This window comes from Desmodus rotundus, chromosome 4 (assembly GCF_022682495.2).
Source record: "Desmodus rotundus isolate HL8 chromosome 4, HLdesRot8A.1, whole genome shotgun sequence".
NCBI classification, from domain to species: Eukaryota; Metazoa; Chordata; class Mammalia; order Chiroptera; family Phyllostomidae; genus Desmodus; species Desmodus rotundus.
This window is the reverse complement of record NC_071390.1, coordinates 139,528,877-139,546,658: the sequence shown is the minus strand read 5'-3', so window position 1 is coordinate 139,546,658 and position 17,782 is coordinate 139,528,877. Positions and strand designations below refer to the sequence as shown.

General features: G+C 37.7%; 1 protein-coding gene across 1 annotated transcript in view; it reads left to right on the top strand.

The window, feature by feature from the left end:
* Positions 1-17,782, top strand: part of NSUN6 (NOP2/Sun RNA methyltransferase 6) — a 45,447-nt gene that overhangs the window by 11,799 nt on the left and 15,866 nt on the right. The window contains exons 4-9 of the mRNA XM_024575866.3: positions 858-967; positions 1,860-2,013; positions 5,419-5,500; positions 8,708-8,827; positions 10,380-10,524; positions 16,635-16,783. Coding sequence (XP_024431634.2) covers positions 858-967; positions 1,860-2,013; positions 5,419-5,500; positions 8,708-8,827; positions 10,380-10,524; positions 16,635-16,783 — 760 coding nt within the window. The remainder of the gene's footprint in view (positions 1-857; positions 968-1,859; positions 2,014-5,418; positions 5,501-8,707; positions 8,828-10,379; positions 10,525-16,634; positions 16,784-17,782) is intronic.

Genomic DNA, 17,782 nt, shown 5'->3' with positions numbered 1-17,782 from the left:
GGATTATTTTTGTAAGTGATTATTAAAATCGTGAGATTGCCAAGGGATGGGATGCAAAGTGAGAGGAGATGGTAGCACGTTTTGGAACTTGGGGCTTGAAACTCACCAAGAAATAGAGCATGAGCTATGAGAATGTATGGGGCCAGGAAGGAGTCGTATAGAGCGAGAAGTTGAGTGAGATTCGGTTGTGTGGAGATCATGGAAAGAAGATGGGACACACGTCAGCGAGGAGTCGTGACAGCTCGTGAAGTGTGGCCAGCCAGGGAGGCTCATCGGAGACTCGGTGCTCAAGGTTATACCAGGCTGATCACATCGATGCCCCTGACCTTTGAAGAAGTCTTTCTGAGTGTTAGAAATGATACTGCAATTTTAATGATCTGAGGAATAAATTAGAGGTGAGAAACTGGAAAACATTAAAAAACAACTTGGGCAAAATTGTCCATGTAGTTTAAAATATTAATGATTTACCTTGCAACAATCTACCACTTTAGAAATGTTTTGAATTCCTTGTATATTGTCTGTTTTAATCTTTGAAGGTAGACTTTATTTCTCTTCTATTGCTGTTATGAAAACAGCAATGTTTGTTAAGTGATTAAGCAATTTTGGGTGTCACTTGATTGCCTTTTATCAGATGGACCTCTTTCTACTTTTTCTTTTCTCAAATGCCCATCTTCTTTTTAAAAAAACTGTTTTCTCAATATTCTATTTTCAGCTTTCTCTTATTCATTCATTAATGGCATTATTTTGGGGCAGGCAGGACTAAAGAGGTTATTTGGGGTGTAAGGTGAAACATCGAAAGGGTCGGTGCATGTTGGATGTATATGACTGTGTTACATGTCTCTTCTCTTAAACCCCAGGAAGCATATAAAAACACAACAGTGTGAAGCCATTGTTGGAGCCCACTGTGGCAATGCCGTGTTAAGAGGAGCCCATGTCTACGTTCCAGGAATTGTGTCGGCTTCAAAATGTGAGTATAAAGGGTTATAAAAAATAATACAAAGAAGCGTATGTCAAGAGACTTCAAGTGGCTCCCCAAGCCGACATGCTTACTTGTCCTTTGCACAGAAAGTTCAGCGACCCCTACCCGTGTGATTTGAGCAGTCCTAGCTACACAGCTGGTGGGCTGCTCGCTACTGTTCTCAGGTTAAGGGCAAGACAGATTTATGATGGGTTAGGTGTTTTTTGGGAGTGGAACACAATTTTCCATTGTCAATATTATTGGTTTTGGTTTCGTTTTTACTGAAAATAATTTAATGAAAGGATTACAAAACTATATTTAATCAACCATGTAAATCAAATCTGTACACAGCATAGTTTCAAGGTATTCTAACTACATATACACATATAAATGAATGGATGTGCTTGTCATTAAAATCTGCCTTAATTGCTGTAACAGAAAAACTGAAGAAATACCAATAGTGTTATGGGATTTTTAAAGATTCCTTTGAGGAATTTGAGTATGTTTTTAAGAATCCTTTTGAAGGAAACTTAGAAATGTGAGGAAGGAGTCAAAAATCAAAATCTAAATAAAGTCTTTTAGGAAATGTTAGGTTTGGGGAAAATAATATAAATTAGAGACATCTTTCCTTTTCTGCTCAGCTAAAGACTTCAGACTGAGGTAGGATATTTTGAAGATGATTTCATTTCTTTGTTTTCCTAGAAAAAGAATCTTCAATTAGATTCATTGTTAAGGACATTTAAAAGTAAAAAGCATATTTTCTATCAGGGATTATATTGAGAGGATGAGCCACCTCATGCCTGCTATTGATGTCCCCAGGGTTCTCCAGTCTAGCTTAGAGTTTTAACTGTTCTTTTATCAAAGTATAAATTATTACATTATGATTTTCTTCTTTCTCTAGTTATGAAAGCTGGAGATGTTGTTTCTGTATACTCTGATATTAAAGGCAAATGTAAGAAAGGAGCCAAAGAATTCGATGGAACAAAAGTATTTCTTGGAAATGGGATTTCTGAATTAAGCCGCAAAGAAATCTTCAGTGGGCCACCTGAACTGAAGTATGTTATTAAATGTTGTTTGGGAGAAGTAAGCATGTTTTGTGTTTCAAGGAAAAAAACAATGTAAAAAATACTGTGTCTAGTAATGTTATATGATGAATTTTTTTTGGTATAAATTGAACTGGAAAATTTAATCCATATTTCCAATGTTTTTTAGAAAAAACATGATGCTAAGTGCTTTAATCTGAGCAGAATGAATGCTCAAATTAAAGAGTTTTAAGTAATCAGCTAGTCACCCTATAATTCAAATAATTTTATTTTTTGAATTTTATTGATTTGATATGTTTCATCTTCGGAGAACAATACTTATCTTGATAAAGGATTAATTATATGAACCTATCCATATCTTTTTCTTTTTTTAAAGAAATTTTTTAGAAATTGATTTTAGAGAGAGAGGAAGGGAGGGAGAGAGAGATGAGTTTGTTGTTCCACTTATTGATGCACTCATTGGTTGTTTCTCGTATGTGCCCTGACTGGGGATCGAACCCACAGCCTTAGCTTATCGGGACGACACTCTAACCAACTGAGCTGTCTGGCCAGGGCCCTATCCAGATCTCTCTAAACATTCTGGTTTTGTGAAAGAAAAACCCTGTGAGTTTAATATAAATAATAAAAGAAATAATAAAACAATTTTAATCAAAAATAAATTTTACCAGAAAGCCAGCACTCGCATGAATACTTGTGGTCAAAAATTAATGTTTGAATTTACTCAGACCAAATTAAAATACAGCTAGTTTTAAATCATCCCTGGTTGTTACTGACTCTAAATAAGTTAAATCCATGGAAAGCTCAGTTTCTTGTTTTGCTTAGCATTTTCAGCCTGGTTTTAGGAGTTCTCTGGACAGCTCCATCTGTCCAGAGTCAGCAGCTGTTGTAGACATGCAAAGGCTGGGGCTTTCTCCATCTAGGTGAAGGAGCTCACAACGGGCTCCTCAGGACGCTCCACTTTGGTATGTGAATAATTCGGAGCTAAAGGTCGTCGAGACCCTCTAGGCTCATGAGAAACTTTTACCTCTCCCTTAAAGAATTTAAATTAGGGGCCTTCTCCATAATTAGAGATGGCACCAGAAATGACTTTTTATGACATATCTATAGAGCAAGGCAAACATCTAATTAGTGAATATGTGCTCTTCTTATTGCCCTATGATTGTTCTGTGAATGACTTTCCTCCCCTCTGAAGGCCCAAGATGCCTTACCTCATCCTTAGCTCAGAATGTCATATATGAGGCCTGTCCAGAAAGTATCCATCCATGTACTATGAAAATGAGATGTGTATTGAAGAAGATACAAGATACAAGAAACATTGTACATAGGACAATGACACCTCAGTCCCCTTCAAAGGAGGCACGTTGGGACCGCATACAGTTCTCCCAGTCACTGCTACAGTTCTCCCTGTCATATTTTCCTGAATCTTACCAATGGTCTGAAATCTCTTCCCTTTCTTTTTTTTTAAAGATTTTATTTATTTAATTTTAGAGGGAGGGGAAGGGAGGGAGAAAGAGAGAGGAGAAACATCAGTGTGTGGTTGCCTCTCCCATGCCCCCTACTGCGGATCTGGCCTGCAACCCAGGCATGTGCCCTAGACAGGAATCGAACCAATGACCCTTTGGTTCGAAGGCCTGTGCTCAGTCCACTGAGCCACACCAGCCAGGGCTGAAATTTCTTCCCTTTCAAAGATTATTTTAGTTTTGGGAAAAGCCAGAAGTCAAAGCTTTGACGCCAAATCTGGGCTGTATGGCAGCTGAGTCACCTGGGTGATTTGATATTTTGCCAAAAACTCTGCATGAGATGTGACGCATGAGCGAGTGTGTTATGAAGCTGCCAGTCACCAGTTACCCATAGCTGCGGCCTTCTGAATCATCCGAATAGTTTCCGTGGAGGAATGTTCAAGCTTAATGCAAAATTTGATGAAGATTCGTTGCTCTACTTGCTCAGTCATTTTCAATGTGACAGCCATACAGTACCCATGCTCACTCAATGGCATCTACCACCTCCACTGACTAGTACAGTGAAGTCATCGTTGTTCACACATGCACATTCCAGTCCACTCTCCTTGGCTGCCAGGTACATCAATGTTGTGCAAACCGTTCTCATTCTATTAACAGTGGCTGGATTTTTTTCTGAACAGACCTGGTACATCTAATTTTCCCTTCCTGTGTCTGAACCTCTCATGTGTGTGGAGTCTCTGATTCTCTTGTGTGTGGGATTCCCATACATATGTGTATAATTAAATTTGGTTATTTTCTCTTATTAATCTAATGTCTCATGTAGATTTAATTATTAGACCAGCCGTGAGAACCTAGGAGGAGAGAGGGAAATTTCTTCCTTCCACATAGGACTGGACCACACCTCTGATTTCTGGAACAGATTTTCATGTTACAACAATCTGGGTTTATAGTGAAAATTAATTCTTCTGAGGAAACAGGTTATTGAATTTCCTAGTTCTAGTTAGCAGAACTTTCTAAATGGCCAAGAACAAAGATTTTATTCTCCTTAGATGGCTTTATGAATATGAAGATAAGGCATAGATCTGTGTTTATCTTTGGCTCTCTAATAGGGGATTGATATTTTAACTGCCTCTTATAGTTCATTATAGGTGGTACATTCTTCATCCTCATATCTTATTTGATGTGGTAGTTCTAGTAACTGCAAAATGTCTTTTTGGAGTAATGTTTTCGTAGTTGGAGTAGGAACCAGCCATCTTTCAAAAAACTGTTGGTGTTTAAATTCAATTTTTAAACCTAATATCAGTTATGCTATTATGATTTCTTTCTCTGTGTATGTGAGATAAAGCATGCTTCCATGAGAAAGAAATGCTACATATACACCCTGTTTCTAACTTATATTTTTAAAAAATTTTAGAACCAATTCTACTAGTATTCACCTAATAAATTTGTACCCTTTGTTTCTTGAATTCCAGCTGAGTGGAATCATTCATAGACTCACAGAGGTAGACTAATTTAATAACAGACTATTCATCCTAGGAGGTCTTGTACTTTGTATTATTATATGGAGATACAGATTACAAAAACAGTTTCAAAAGACATACGCAATTCCATACCTGAGCAGTAACTGGTTTAAATTATTCTTTGTGATGTTAAGTTAAATACTGTATGGTTGGATATGCTTGTGCTAGTAGGTGAGGTGCGAAGCAGACTGTCAAAGAGGTGGGTATCAGGTGTTCTTTGCTTTTTACTCTATTTACTGGTACCCACGTGAAAATTTATGTAACTTTATCCTTTTTAGTTATCCTGATGACCTCTTACTGCAGGTAAACATTCAGAAACAATTCACTGGAATATTCTAATTATTTTGGTGTTGAGTATGTAGTGTTTGTTCCTAGAAATGGAGTTTGTATACACAATGTAATTCATCCAGATTAACATTAGATTTCCTACTTTTCAGAGGTATTGGCATACGAATGACAGAACCACTATATCTCAGCCCTTCATTTGACAATGTACTGCCCAGCTACTTATTTTTACAGGTAAGTAATTGTAAAAGTAAAACATTTACTAACATTGCAACATACTACCGTGAATTATTTGAAATCTAAGGGTGTTTTTGTACTTCTATTAACATATTTTTGTGGTCTATTTATATTTTCTGATCTACCTTTGGTTAAGCAGTAAGAAAAAACTTTGTAAGCATCCTTTTTTCCCCTCAGCTGATTGACTACCTTTTTACCCTTTTTGCACATGTGCTTTAATATAAACCTTTTTATAATTGTTGCTTTCCATCTCAAAATATTAATCTGTAAATAATACATGCATTCGTGTTATATGTATGTGTGTGTGTTCATTTGTAACTTTGAGAAAGATTCAGATGGTTTACTACTAAGATTTTTGTCAGATGGTCATTAATTGTGATGCTATAACATGTAATTTGTTCTGCCTTGTTTGGTTTTTAAGTACTTGTGTGTATATTAACTGATGTGTTACAATCTGGTTAGGTGGTATTATTTTCACTATTGTTATTATTACTTCCAATATAAGAAGTACTGAAGATAGAGGTGTTACCCAAGTCGATGGATCCAAAGCAGATTCGAAGCCTGCTTTGCCTTGCTTTGCGGCTGGGTGGGAGAAGGGCTCAACAAAGGAGCAAGGCACCTGCCAGCACTTCAGCCCGTACTTGCTATTGCGTGGGGGAGGGCTTAAAAAGGAACAGTCGTGCCTGCCAGCACTGCATTCGCAGACAGAGCTGCCCCTCCAGCCCTTGCCCTGAAGCCAGGCAATTCAGATCCTCTACATATATCCCTGGCGCTTTTTGAACTGCTGCCTCTGCACTGGGGCTCAGACTAAGTGAGTTTGTGAGTGGGTCTGTGTGCTGGCCCTTTAAGATCTGCATTATCTGAGCCTCCAAGAGCCCTTCCTCTCCCTCAGGCACAATCTCCACTGGTTTGCACAGCCAGAAGTTATGGTGACTTCTCTTCCTGGCACTGGACACCTGGGCTGGGAGTCTGGCGTGGGTCTGGCTCCCTCACTCATCAGAGGATACCTCCGATGCTGAGATAGCCCTCCCAATTTTTATCCATGCATATGGACACGGGACCAGCCTTCCAGTCTCTCCTCTCCTCCTACCAGTCCCAGTGTAGCATCATCTTTTATCAGTTACGAGGATTCTGTTTAGCTAATCTTCAGACAGTCGTTCTATAATTTAGTTGTGATTTTGATGTGGAAGGAGGTGAACTCAGTGTTTACCTACTCTGCCACCTTGACTGGTAATCTCCAGAAGCTTTTCAGTTTGATGTAGTCTCATTTGTCTTTCTTTTGTTGCTTTTATTTTGGGTGTCAGTTTCCAAAAAAAAAAAAAGTCATTGCCAAGACCTATGTCAGGGAGTGTACTGCCCTTGTTTCCTTCTAGGAGTTTTGTGGTTTAAGGTCTTGCATTGAAGTCTTTGATCCATTTTGAGTTGAGTTTCGTGTATGGTGTAAGATAGTGGTCCAGTTTCATTCTTCTACGTGTGGCTGTTCAGTGAAGAGACCATTTATTGAAGAGACTGTCCTTTCCCTATTGTGTGTTCTTGGCTCCTTTGTCATATACGCATGAATTTATTTCTGGGCTCTCTATTCTGTTTCCTTGATCTGTGCCTGTTTTTATGCCAGCCACATTGTTATAACCACTGAAACTGTAGTAGAGTTTGAAATCTGAGAATGTGGTGCCTCTAGCTTTGTTCTTCTTTCTAAATATTGCTTTTGCTATTTGGGGACTTCTGTGGTCCCATATGAATTTTGTGATTGTTTTGTTTCTGAGCATTAAAAAAAAAAAAACCGAACCAACCCTCACTAGGTGATTCTCTTGTGTAGCCAGGATTGAGAAGTACTGCAGAGAAAAGTCGTAGACTACATTGGTGGGAAAAAAACTGTCATCATATATATACTTAGTGAAGCATCTTTACTTAGACCATTTTATAACTTTTACTTATTGCAGGACCAGAAGGATTATAATGTGCTACTTACGTTTCAGTCAAGATTTCTGTCATCTTTGACCAATATAGTAATCGTATCTCTATTAGAAGTTAAGCATAACCAGTGTCTAGATAAAGAATTTCTATTAGCTACATACAGTGTTTTAGTGTTTCATATTAGAGTTTAATTAAAATTTTTTTTTGGAATAGACCAGACTTTTGACAGAAACTATCTGTGACAGGTGAAGCTGTTCTTAGTGTTTAGTGCTGAGGGATTGCTTTTCAGGTACCTCAATTGTTTGCATTGACTTTAATGCTTCTTGTACCCAGCGGTGGGGGGCAGGGGCGGCAATTTGTTGTCGGTGTCTCCTTTCTCACCATGGATGTCGTTTTGGACTGGTGATCATGGATTCACTTGAGAGTGTTGTAATCTTCTCACAGTTCTTGGGATGTAAATGTTTTGGTGTAAAAATGAATTGAAACCTTTAAACTTTAAATAGCCCTGTGCTTGTTAGTCTTTACTTTTTTCTTGCCAATTTTTTAAAAAATATGATTATTTTGTGATATTATTCTATATTATTTAAAGCCGTCATCCTGTAGTAACTGTCCGTGTGTAAGTAATACTAATGGTGAGTCAATATAACTTAACTGCTATAGACAGAGGTATATTGGGGTTGTAGAATCTCATATATTTCCAGATGTCTATCAGAAATAGCTAAGATTTTCTTACATTTTATTTTTCTTCTACCAAAATAGGGTAGTGGGGAGAAGATAGGAACCCAAATGTGTCTCTCAGTGGAATTAGCAACCTAAAACTGGGATTTTTAAGTGGGAGTTAGATGATGAAGCACCTGAAATTGCAAATTTTTATACATTTTCCGGAGAAAAGATCCAGAGCTTTCTCATATGTCTATGGGATCTCTGGCCTCCAAAATATTGAGAACCACTACAGTGAGAAAGGAGGGGCGTGGGTAAAGGGGGAAGAGGGTATAAGGGGATAAATGGTGATGGAAAAAATACAATAAAAAAATAGAAAGGACAATATGCCTTTGTTGCTGGACTGATTGGAGAAACGACTGTGCATGTGTATGTGCTTGTCAGTGTCCTATGAGATTATAGGGTGCTCCAGGAAATGGAGAATTTCCTGACCTCATGTAAGTTACAAAAAATGTTCTCTTGGCGGAAGAGACCATACTGGATTACTACCAAAGGTTTCTTTACGTTCTCTGATGCTGAAGTTTAAATTGATTTAGAATCATTAATAATTGATTTTTTTTTCCTTTATAGAATTTGCCATCTGCTGTAGTAGCTCATGTTCTGGATCCTCGACCTGGAGAGAAGATTCTAGATTTGTGTGCAGCACCTGGAGGCAAAACAACGCACATTGCAGCACTGATGCGTGACCAGGTGAGAGTGTTCACAGCCGGACTGTCGGTGTGCCGCACGTTTCAGTGATGGAGGTGGCGCTGCAGGTAGCTCAGGAAGTACTACACAGGCATCCATAATCTGGTTTATTTCAGGTTCAGCCGAAGGGAAAACTATTCGGTGATGTCAGTCATCACATGTTAAGTTCAGTAAACAATTACCACTTGCAGAGAATTATCTCAAGGCCTTCTTGAAGCCCAGATTTGCTCATCCATTTATAGAATTGTTTTGTCCTTAAGTTTAAATGAAACATTAGAGAAATTATTTCATGTTACTAATTAATACCTTGTTTTAAATTATTAAAATAAATTCTGCCACTAAAATAATTTGACAGTATATATATTTTTTGAAGTGATCATATCCTCAAGATTTTCTTGTCACATAATAAAACAAAATATGAAGCCTGGACCTGGGACCCTTGGCCCTTTCTCTTCTTATTTCCGCCTAGTTAAAAATGCTTACAACTCTTAATAGCCAGCATTCTATTAGCTTTGTAGTTGGGTTCAACGTATTCAAGCCTTAGCACAATCTTCTTTGTAGTTTTAGCCTTCTTTTGGAAAATCGGCATAGTCTGCCCACCATAGTCACTCTGCTTCCTGTCACAATGCCACTTTCCCTGCCCGTGCAGAGGAGCCTTGCCCTTCTTGTATTGCGTTGTTTGGGGGGGGGGGTTCTGTTTGTCCAAGTAGTTACTGGAGCTATGTCTACCATTAAACCTGGCGTTACATTTGGGAACAGCATCACCAAATTCCTGGTATTGTAGTCTATGCAGTTGATTCATATGTCATGCAAGGACAGTGTATAGAAGGGGAGCAAAACAAAAAAAATACATTGAAGGGTTAATTTCACCACCCCTGCAATATCATTTCATAGTACGTTTTAAAATATCCTCTGAATATCATAATACATTTGTAAAAAGGTCCTGTTGTTTTTATCAATTTTGACTTAACTGAAGTATTAGCATTTAAAATTATTTTTGAACTACGTTTTATACCAGTCTAGAACATTTGGCTGTGATATACACTTAATATTTTTCTGTCTTTAGTTGTGAGAATTCCCATGAATTTTGTGTGTATAGCTTAGAAAATAGTGAGATAAGGATTGATTTTGTAAGTAGTACTTATCTGGATCTTAAAGCACCAGGAGGCAGATGTCTCAGGACATTAGATCATGCTCCTCCAGAGGTGAGCAAGGCGCATCAAGCTGGTGATTTTTAATGTTTAACTCCAGTGGATGTTCTGAAGTTTCTTTAAAGGATTGCAAACGCTATTTTTGGTTTTGAGTGTTGTTGATTGAAAGTAGTTGGGTGTTATAAGAAAATTATCTGGCAAGAAGGTTTTTTTTTTTTTAAAGGAAAGACAAGAAATATTTAATATAATTTTCATTATACACATTTGGTTAATGAATTCAACTTTAAAACTAGGGTATGAGGAAAAGTGAGGAAGACCATAATTTTTCATAATTTTCTTAGTTTTTAATAATTTTTACAATTGCTTTGTATTTACACTTTATGTATTTTTGTTTGTTTGTTTAGGGAGAAGTAATAGCACTGGACAAAATATCCAACAAAGTGAAAAAAATAAAGCAGAATGCTTTATTATTAGGGCTGAATTCCATTAGGGCTTTTTGCTTTGATGGAACAAAGGCGCTTAAACTGGATATGGTTGAGGACACAAAAGGTGAGTTAAATTTTATCTTTTGCAAACAAGTAGGTTTGCTGCTGCTGTTCTAGCCCCAAAATATCTAGGCCTTGAAACTTTGACATAGATCTAAGATATTTTGCTGCAATAGATATATTTTTTTGCTTTTCATCTCATCCCTCAATATCAAGTTTATAATAATATAAGTCAAACCCCCAAGACTTGGCCAAACTCTTTATACTTGACATACTTGTTTTAATTTCATAATGCAGCTCAGAAAGGTTCTGAGCTTTTCAGTTTTATGATTCCTAACCTATTTCATATTCTTTCCTCATTTTTCTTGAGGAATGGGGCTGTGGAGCTGAGAAGGGAGGAAAACTGTTACATTTATTAACTCACTCTGTCTCTATTTTTCTTTCTCTGTCTCTTTGTTTAGATTTGATTTCATGACATACTGGAGAAACTTGCATATTTTAATGAACTATGATTTTTTAAAAGCTGAGGATGTGGGCTTAGATTCCCCCCACCCCCCGTATGGGTCATCTAGATTGCCGTTGCTAACAAAATTTAAGGCGTAAATTTGAAGGTCTAGTTGGCTTTATTAAGCCAACTCATGAATTGGGCAGCATCCCATCTAGCAACTGGAAGCTGCTCCCAGCAGCTGTACAAAGTGGAAGGTTTTTATAGGAAGAGGTGTGGGGCCAGAATGCTATTAACAAAGTTTTTTTGAAAAGGATTATTTTGGGGCCAAGACACCTTTTCTTTCTCTTTCTGGGAAGAGAAGGGGATGGGCTTCTATCAAGTAGGACTCTTCTTTCTGTGGGGGATGTAGAGAGCCCACAGTGACAGATTACCTTGACCAGAAAGATGTTTCTGGAAGACGTTGAAACTGCAGTTAAATTGGTTATTAAATCTAGGTTTGTTATCATGAGCTTTTAGCACCGAGCAATGCTATTTTTGGACTGGGCTGTGGTTTTTCTCTTGAATACCATAAGGAAAAGTACTCCTAACTCTGTAGTTTGCCTGTATATTAGCTGTTGCTCATAAAGTGACTAGTAGACAGTAGACAGTTCAATATAGTCTATCACTATCACTTCACTAAAATTGTTGTCAGGTCATCAGTTTTTATGTATCTGTGACTTGACGTAAAGTGGTCATATTCACAAGCATAGTAGGTTGGGACTAGGGTTAGAAAAATCAATGTATAGGGATAATGATTTTAGAGGTCAGTCTTTAGTGCTATAATGAAATAATCCGTTAACTAACTTGGGACATACAGTCATTGATTTTTCACTCATCCATATCACTTTATGTGCTAATGGTCATCGGTCCTTACCTTTAGCTATTTTTTCATCAAGACTTGTTTAATAACAGATATTCTCTGTCGGTTAAGATTTAGCATGTTAAACTTACGAATGTCGACAGTAGACCCAATCGGTTTGATAGAAAATGCATCAGTAGTGATGTGAAAATCAACATATTTTGAAACTCATAAAAAGTGAGAAATTCTTTTGCAGCATCTACCTAATGTATAGTAACCAGAAGCAATTTAAAAAGCAAACAAACAAATGAAACACATGGAATTCTTCCCAGAAAAATAGGGCTTCTTCTGAGGAACAATGTCTGGGCTGTTATTTGTCTTCTGTAAGAACAGGTCAGATTGAATTTCCTAATTACATGAGAACAGAATTTCACCGTCAGTTGATTTTCAACCCCAAATGGTTAGCCAGAGGTTTGCAGGAGATTTATATTAGAGTATAGGCTGAGGGACTGTGCCAGAGAGATCCGAATACAGTGGTTTAGAAAGAGGTGCGTTTTGTTTGTTTGTTTTTGTTGTTGTTTATTTTTGTTTCACCTAACAAGTAGAAGGAGATATTATCCAGTGCTGGTGTTTTCATCTCTGGGTTCAGGGCAGCTTTTCCAGTTCTTCTGAGGGGGTAGGGAAAGGGACTAGGAGACTACACCGCCAATCTTTTTAAGGGCAAGATCTGAAAGCGGGAATGGGACATGATTTATAATAAGAAAAACATTAAGGTTTACTCATGTTATAGCATGTGTTAGTACTTCATTCCTTATTATGTATGAATAATACTGTAGCATGAGGATAATGCTACATTTTATTTATCCATTCATCAGTTGGTGGACATTTGGGTTTTCCCTCTTTTTGGCTCTTACGAATAATGTTGCTATGGACATTTGTGTGTAAGTTTTTGTGTGGACATATGTCTCATTTCTGTTGAGTATATATCTAGGAGTGAAATTGCTGAATCATATGGTAACTCTGTTTAACCTTTTGCAGAACTGCCAGACTTTTAAAAAGCAGCTGCACCATTTTACATTTCTACCAGCAATGTCTGAGGGTTCCAATTGTCCACATTCTCATCAGCGCTTGTTCTTACCAGTCTTTTTGATTATAACCATTTTGGTAGGTGTGTGAAGTGGTAGCTCGTGGTTTGGATTCGCATTTCCCTGGTGGCTAATAATGTTGAGCATTTTTGCAATGTGCTTATCCTTTGCTCATTTGTTAAGTGAGTTAATTGTTTTATTATTGAATTGTGAGAGTTCTTTACATATTCTGGGTACTAGTTCCTTATTAGCCATGAGATTTACAGATACTAGTTGGGGGCTGAGATCTAGCCTGTGCTCTCTTCATCATGTACAGGACTGTGTTATTTTAGAGGTAGGGATTTCTTACTTGTAGTTCACACAAAAGTATCTTGTGGCCTTGCAGATTTCTTGGTTTCTAAGGATTTTTCAGTGCTTGGGGAGGGGGGAATAAGACATGACCACTGTTGTCTATATTCTAAGACTATACATCTAAAAGTTATCAAGTACTATGGGAAGTCAGAGAGAGTGCATATTTCTCATAGGGACGATAGAAAAAGAGCTTAGAGGAGGAGGTGGCATCTGTTGGGCCTTGAAATGGGCAGGGAGTATTTTGACAAATGGACATGAGTGCAGGAGACATCTCAGGTAAAGAGAATTAGCAGAGGCATCCAAATAGGAACGTTCATGCATCTTTGGTGACACAGCTGTGTTCTGTTTTGCTTTGTATTTAACATTAGCAACTGTGGGGAAGTACAGAGAATGGAGCTGGAGAAGTAGATAAGGTCCTATTTTTAATGATCTTTATTTGTTAATCTAAGAAGTTTATTTCATAGTGGTAGGTAGCTGTGAAACTAATAATTTTTGGTGTTATTATGTCAGAGGAGTGAATAACTTGTTTAGAGCTGTGTTTTAGGGATTTCATCTGGCCACAGGATTCAAAATAAAACTATACAACGTATTTTAATAGAATTTAGTATAAATTTATAGTAAAGAGAGACAATTTAGTACAAATAAACAGTATAAGGAAACAGCTAAATAAATAAATGTTGGAGAGGTGGAAAAGCAAAAGGAGATAACTTAGGCATCCTAGAGGTGATGACTGCAGAAAGTAGGTTCTATCCCTGTAGCAGGAGAAATAAAAGGAGATTTGCCTATAAGAACCTAAAAGCTTAGAGAAGAAGCTCCATGGAGCTAGAATTCGAAACTCTTAAGGAAGCGGGTGCTACCCAGCTGCTGCTCTCTCCTTAGGACTCAAAGCAGGCAATGTCATGGGGCTGGGGCGCAGGCCTCTGCGGGAGAGATCTCTGTCCCCTTCATACCGATACTTAATAGAAGAAGTTAGAAACTGCAGCTGCCAAGATAAAGGGCTGTTTTAGGGGTGCTTTTGACAGGAGCAGCAAGCAGACAGGAATGCGAAAGTCCATTCTGTACACCTCTTATCTCTCATCTCCTCAACCCCCATCACTTCTCTATCTCCCATTGGATTGTGAAAGGAAGCCAGAAAGCAAGGGAGAGCTGTTCAGAGATCCCCCGCAGCATCGTACAGCAGAGGATGGGGTGGGTAGATTTAGAGCTCAGAAAATAAATCAAGAGCCCTTGAAATGGGTCTCAATACATATAATAATTTACTATATGATAAAAGAGGCATTCCAAGCCCAGCAGATATAATAAATTAGTTAACAGCTACAAGACAAATTATTTTGGATGGGGAAAGATGTACACAAAAGTAATTTTGTAAATAATTTAACTGAAAATAGCTAGAAGCAGGTAAAGATGAACATTTATCTGATTGCACAAATGGAGATTTTAAAGCATGAAAGCAAAGGTAAAACTCAACAAGAAAAGGATATATTTAATATTCAACAATTACATATGTAAAAATAATTAAAAACTTAGGGAAATGACATTTGGAGGGAAACATTTAGAAAATATTTAATAGAGGAGAGATTAATATCCTTATATACAAAGAGCTCTTCGAATTAATAAGGAAAATACAACAATCTCAGTCAAAAAAAGGCAGAAACAAAGAATGTGACCATATAAAGAAAAGCTACAAATGGCCAATGTATACTTGTCCACTTTGATGAGGATTTTGGGAAGACTGATATACTCGTGATAATGGAAGTGTAAATTGCTATAGTCTTTCTAGAGGATGTTTATCAGCGTACATCGAAAACCTTAAAAATAATTGTCTACTTTGAAAAGATATTTCTTCTGAGACAGGTAGAAAAGCAAGGACGGTTATAGATGGAGATGAGTTAAATCAGTAAGAGCTTGTGTCTGACAGTTTCGCAGTCAGAGAAAAGCAGAAGGTTGTCTTGGCGTGAGATTCGGAACGATGCTGTGGGTACTGTAGGAGATCAGGCAGCTTGGTATAAAAGCAGTCAGCAGCAATACGTTGCTAGCAGTTAGCTAGGGTAAATATATAAGCAGACTGTTAGGTTTTATGACTTTCTCCAGTGACGCTAAGTATATCAGGAGTTGGAGTGGACAAAATTACTTCTATGAATGCAAAGGGAAAGCTGTGGATGATTGGATCCAGGGAGCTATCAACTCACTGTAGAGCATAGCCTTGCTGATGGCCCCAGAAGTGAGGAGACCAAGAAACCACTTAATTAGTATGTTTGAGTTGAACCTGACTGGTGCTGTCTTTTCTGGGGCTATCTGCTGTAGGGATTACCAAAGGAAGTATTGGCTCTCACAATAACTTGAATTAATTCCAGGTCTCAGCTCTGATGCATTGTGGCTTCTGACACTGGGGATGCAATGTCTTGTTTGATTAGGCCTTGGTTTGCACTGTATCAACAAAATAACCCTCAATTGTGATAATTCCATTCCAACCTTTTTATAAAGTCAGGTCTGTAGGAAGGGAGACCCCCGAAAAAACAGAATTTATTTATACAAATTTGTGTATTTATTCTTACATGTTTAAACTTAAGTCACCTTCAGAGTACTCTCCATTTGATGCAATACACCTGTCAGGACATTTTTTTCCATTACTCAAAAACAGTTTTTGAACTCATCAATTTTTTTTAAAGATTTTATTTATTTATTTTTAGAGAGAGGGAAGCGAAGGAGAAAGAGAAGGAGAGAAACATCAATGTGTAGTTGCCTCTCACGCACACCCTACTGGGGATTTGGCCCATACCCCAAGGCATGTGCCCTGACCGGGAATTGAACTGGTGAACTGATTTGCAGGCTAGCACTCAACCCACTGAGCCACACCAGCCAGGCTGAAGTCATCAATTTTGATGCCTCTTAGCGCTTGTGCTGTTTTTTGTTTCACTTCTTCCACATTGGCAAACCATTTCCCTTTGAGGACTTTTTTCATCTGGGGAAACCAAAAATAAAGTCGCTCCAGATGAATAAGGAGGGTGGGGAACGGAAGTCATGCTTTTTTTTTGGTCAACTGCTGAACACTCAGCATGGTATGGGCAGGTGTACTCGTGAATCACTGACCATGAAATAGGCAAATGCATTGAGTCTTCAGAAAAAATTCAGTGAAGCTGAATGCAGCTCCTTACAACAATGCCAGTTGGTATAGTAATACAGATAGGTTCTTAGAACACTCACCTAGCAGGGAAAGCCTGTACTACAAGGGGCCCACCCTCAAGAGGTAAGTGCAGGGGTTTTTGGGGTCCCCCCTTATGTAAATATAAGTCAGAATTAGTTTCACTGGGTTCTTGATTGAAGGCAGGAATTGTTCTTCTCTGTTCCAGACTATGATTTTATATTCCTGATAATTGCTTCTGTCTCAGTTTTTTTTTTTTTATTGTAGACCAGTAGATCAGATACAAATATGTTTATGATTCTGTTTCTAGGAGAGCCTCCATTCTTGCCAGAATCTTTTGACCGAATTCTTCTTGATGCACCTTGCAGTGGAATGGGACAGAGACCAAACATGGCTTGTTCTTGGACTTTGAAGGAAGTGACATCGTATCAACCATTACAGCGAAAACTCTTTACTGTGGTATGTGATGATACTTTACTATGAACAAAAGTTGGCCTTCACTAGCTTGACGTTTAAAAGACTGAAAGCAGTGTTCGTAGCAGCATTATTTTCAAATGTGGAAACAACCGAAGTACCTATCAACAGATTAATGAATAAGCAAAATATGGTGTATACCTACAGTGGAATATTTAGCCTTACAAAGGAATGAAATTCTCGTGCATGCTACAACATGGATGAACTTGGAAAACATGATGCCAGACACAAAAGACAAATATTGTATAGTTACATTTATATAATATAACTAGAACATGCAAACTCATAGAGACTAGTAGTTACCAGGGGCTGGAGGTATGAAGGAATAAGGAGTTATTGTTTAATCAGTGGGTTCAGAGTTTAAGTTTGGGGTGATGAAAATAATCTAGAAATGGGTAATGGTGATGGTTGCTTAACAGTGTGAATGTTCTTAATGCCACTGAGTTGTAAACTTAAACATGGTTAACATGGTAAATTTGTTGTGTGTATTTTACCACTCACAAAAGGACAGAAAAGATCCAGTTTTAAATAACAGGGAGCTCTCCATTATGTTGAGTTCATGATAGGCAATAGTAGAATTTCTTCACTGAGATGCAGTGCATCCCAGACATTCTACTTTGTCTTTACAGATGTTCCTGGATTATTTACTACTTGATGTAAATAATTATATATGAAACAAATTACTCTTTTTAATGGTGTTTCTGGATCATCTTAGATAGCAAATTAAAAATGACTGTCTAATCACCGTGTGATTGTCTAAAACCAATATAATATTGTTATGTCAACTGTAAATAAAAAATAAAAAAAGAATTTGCAAAAGTGGGAGGTCCAGTAGAAATGAAAATGGGAAGTGACAATGTCCAGCACAGGAGACAGGAGAACCATAAAGTCTGTAAATATAACTGGTCACCAGTACATTTCAGAAGAAGCCCGATAGAATATTTGAGAATTTTTCTCAGTCTTACAAGAATGATACAGTAGATT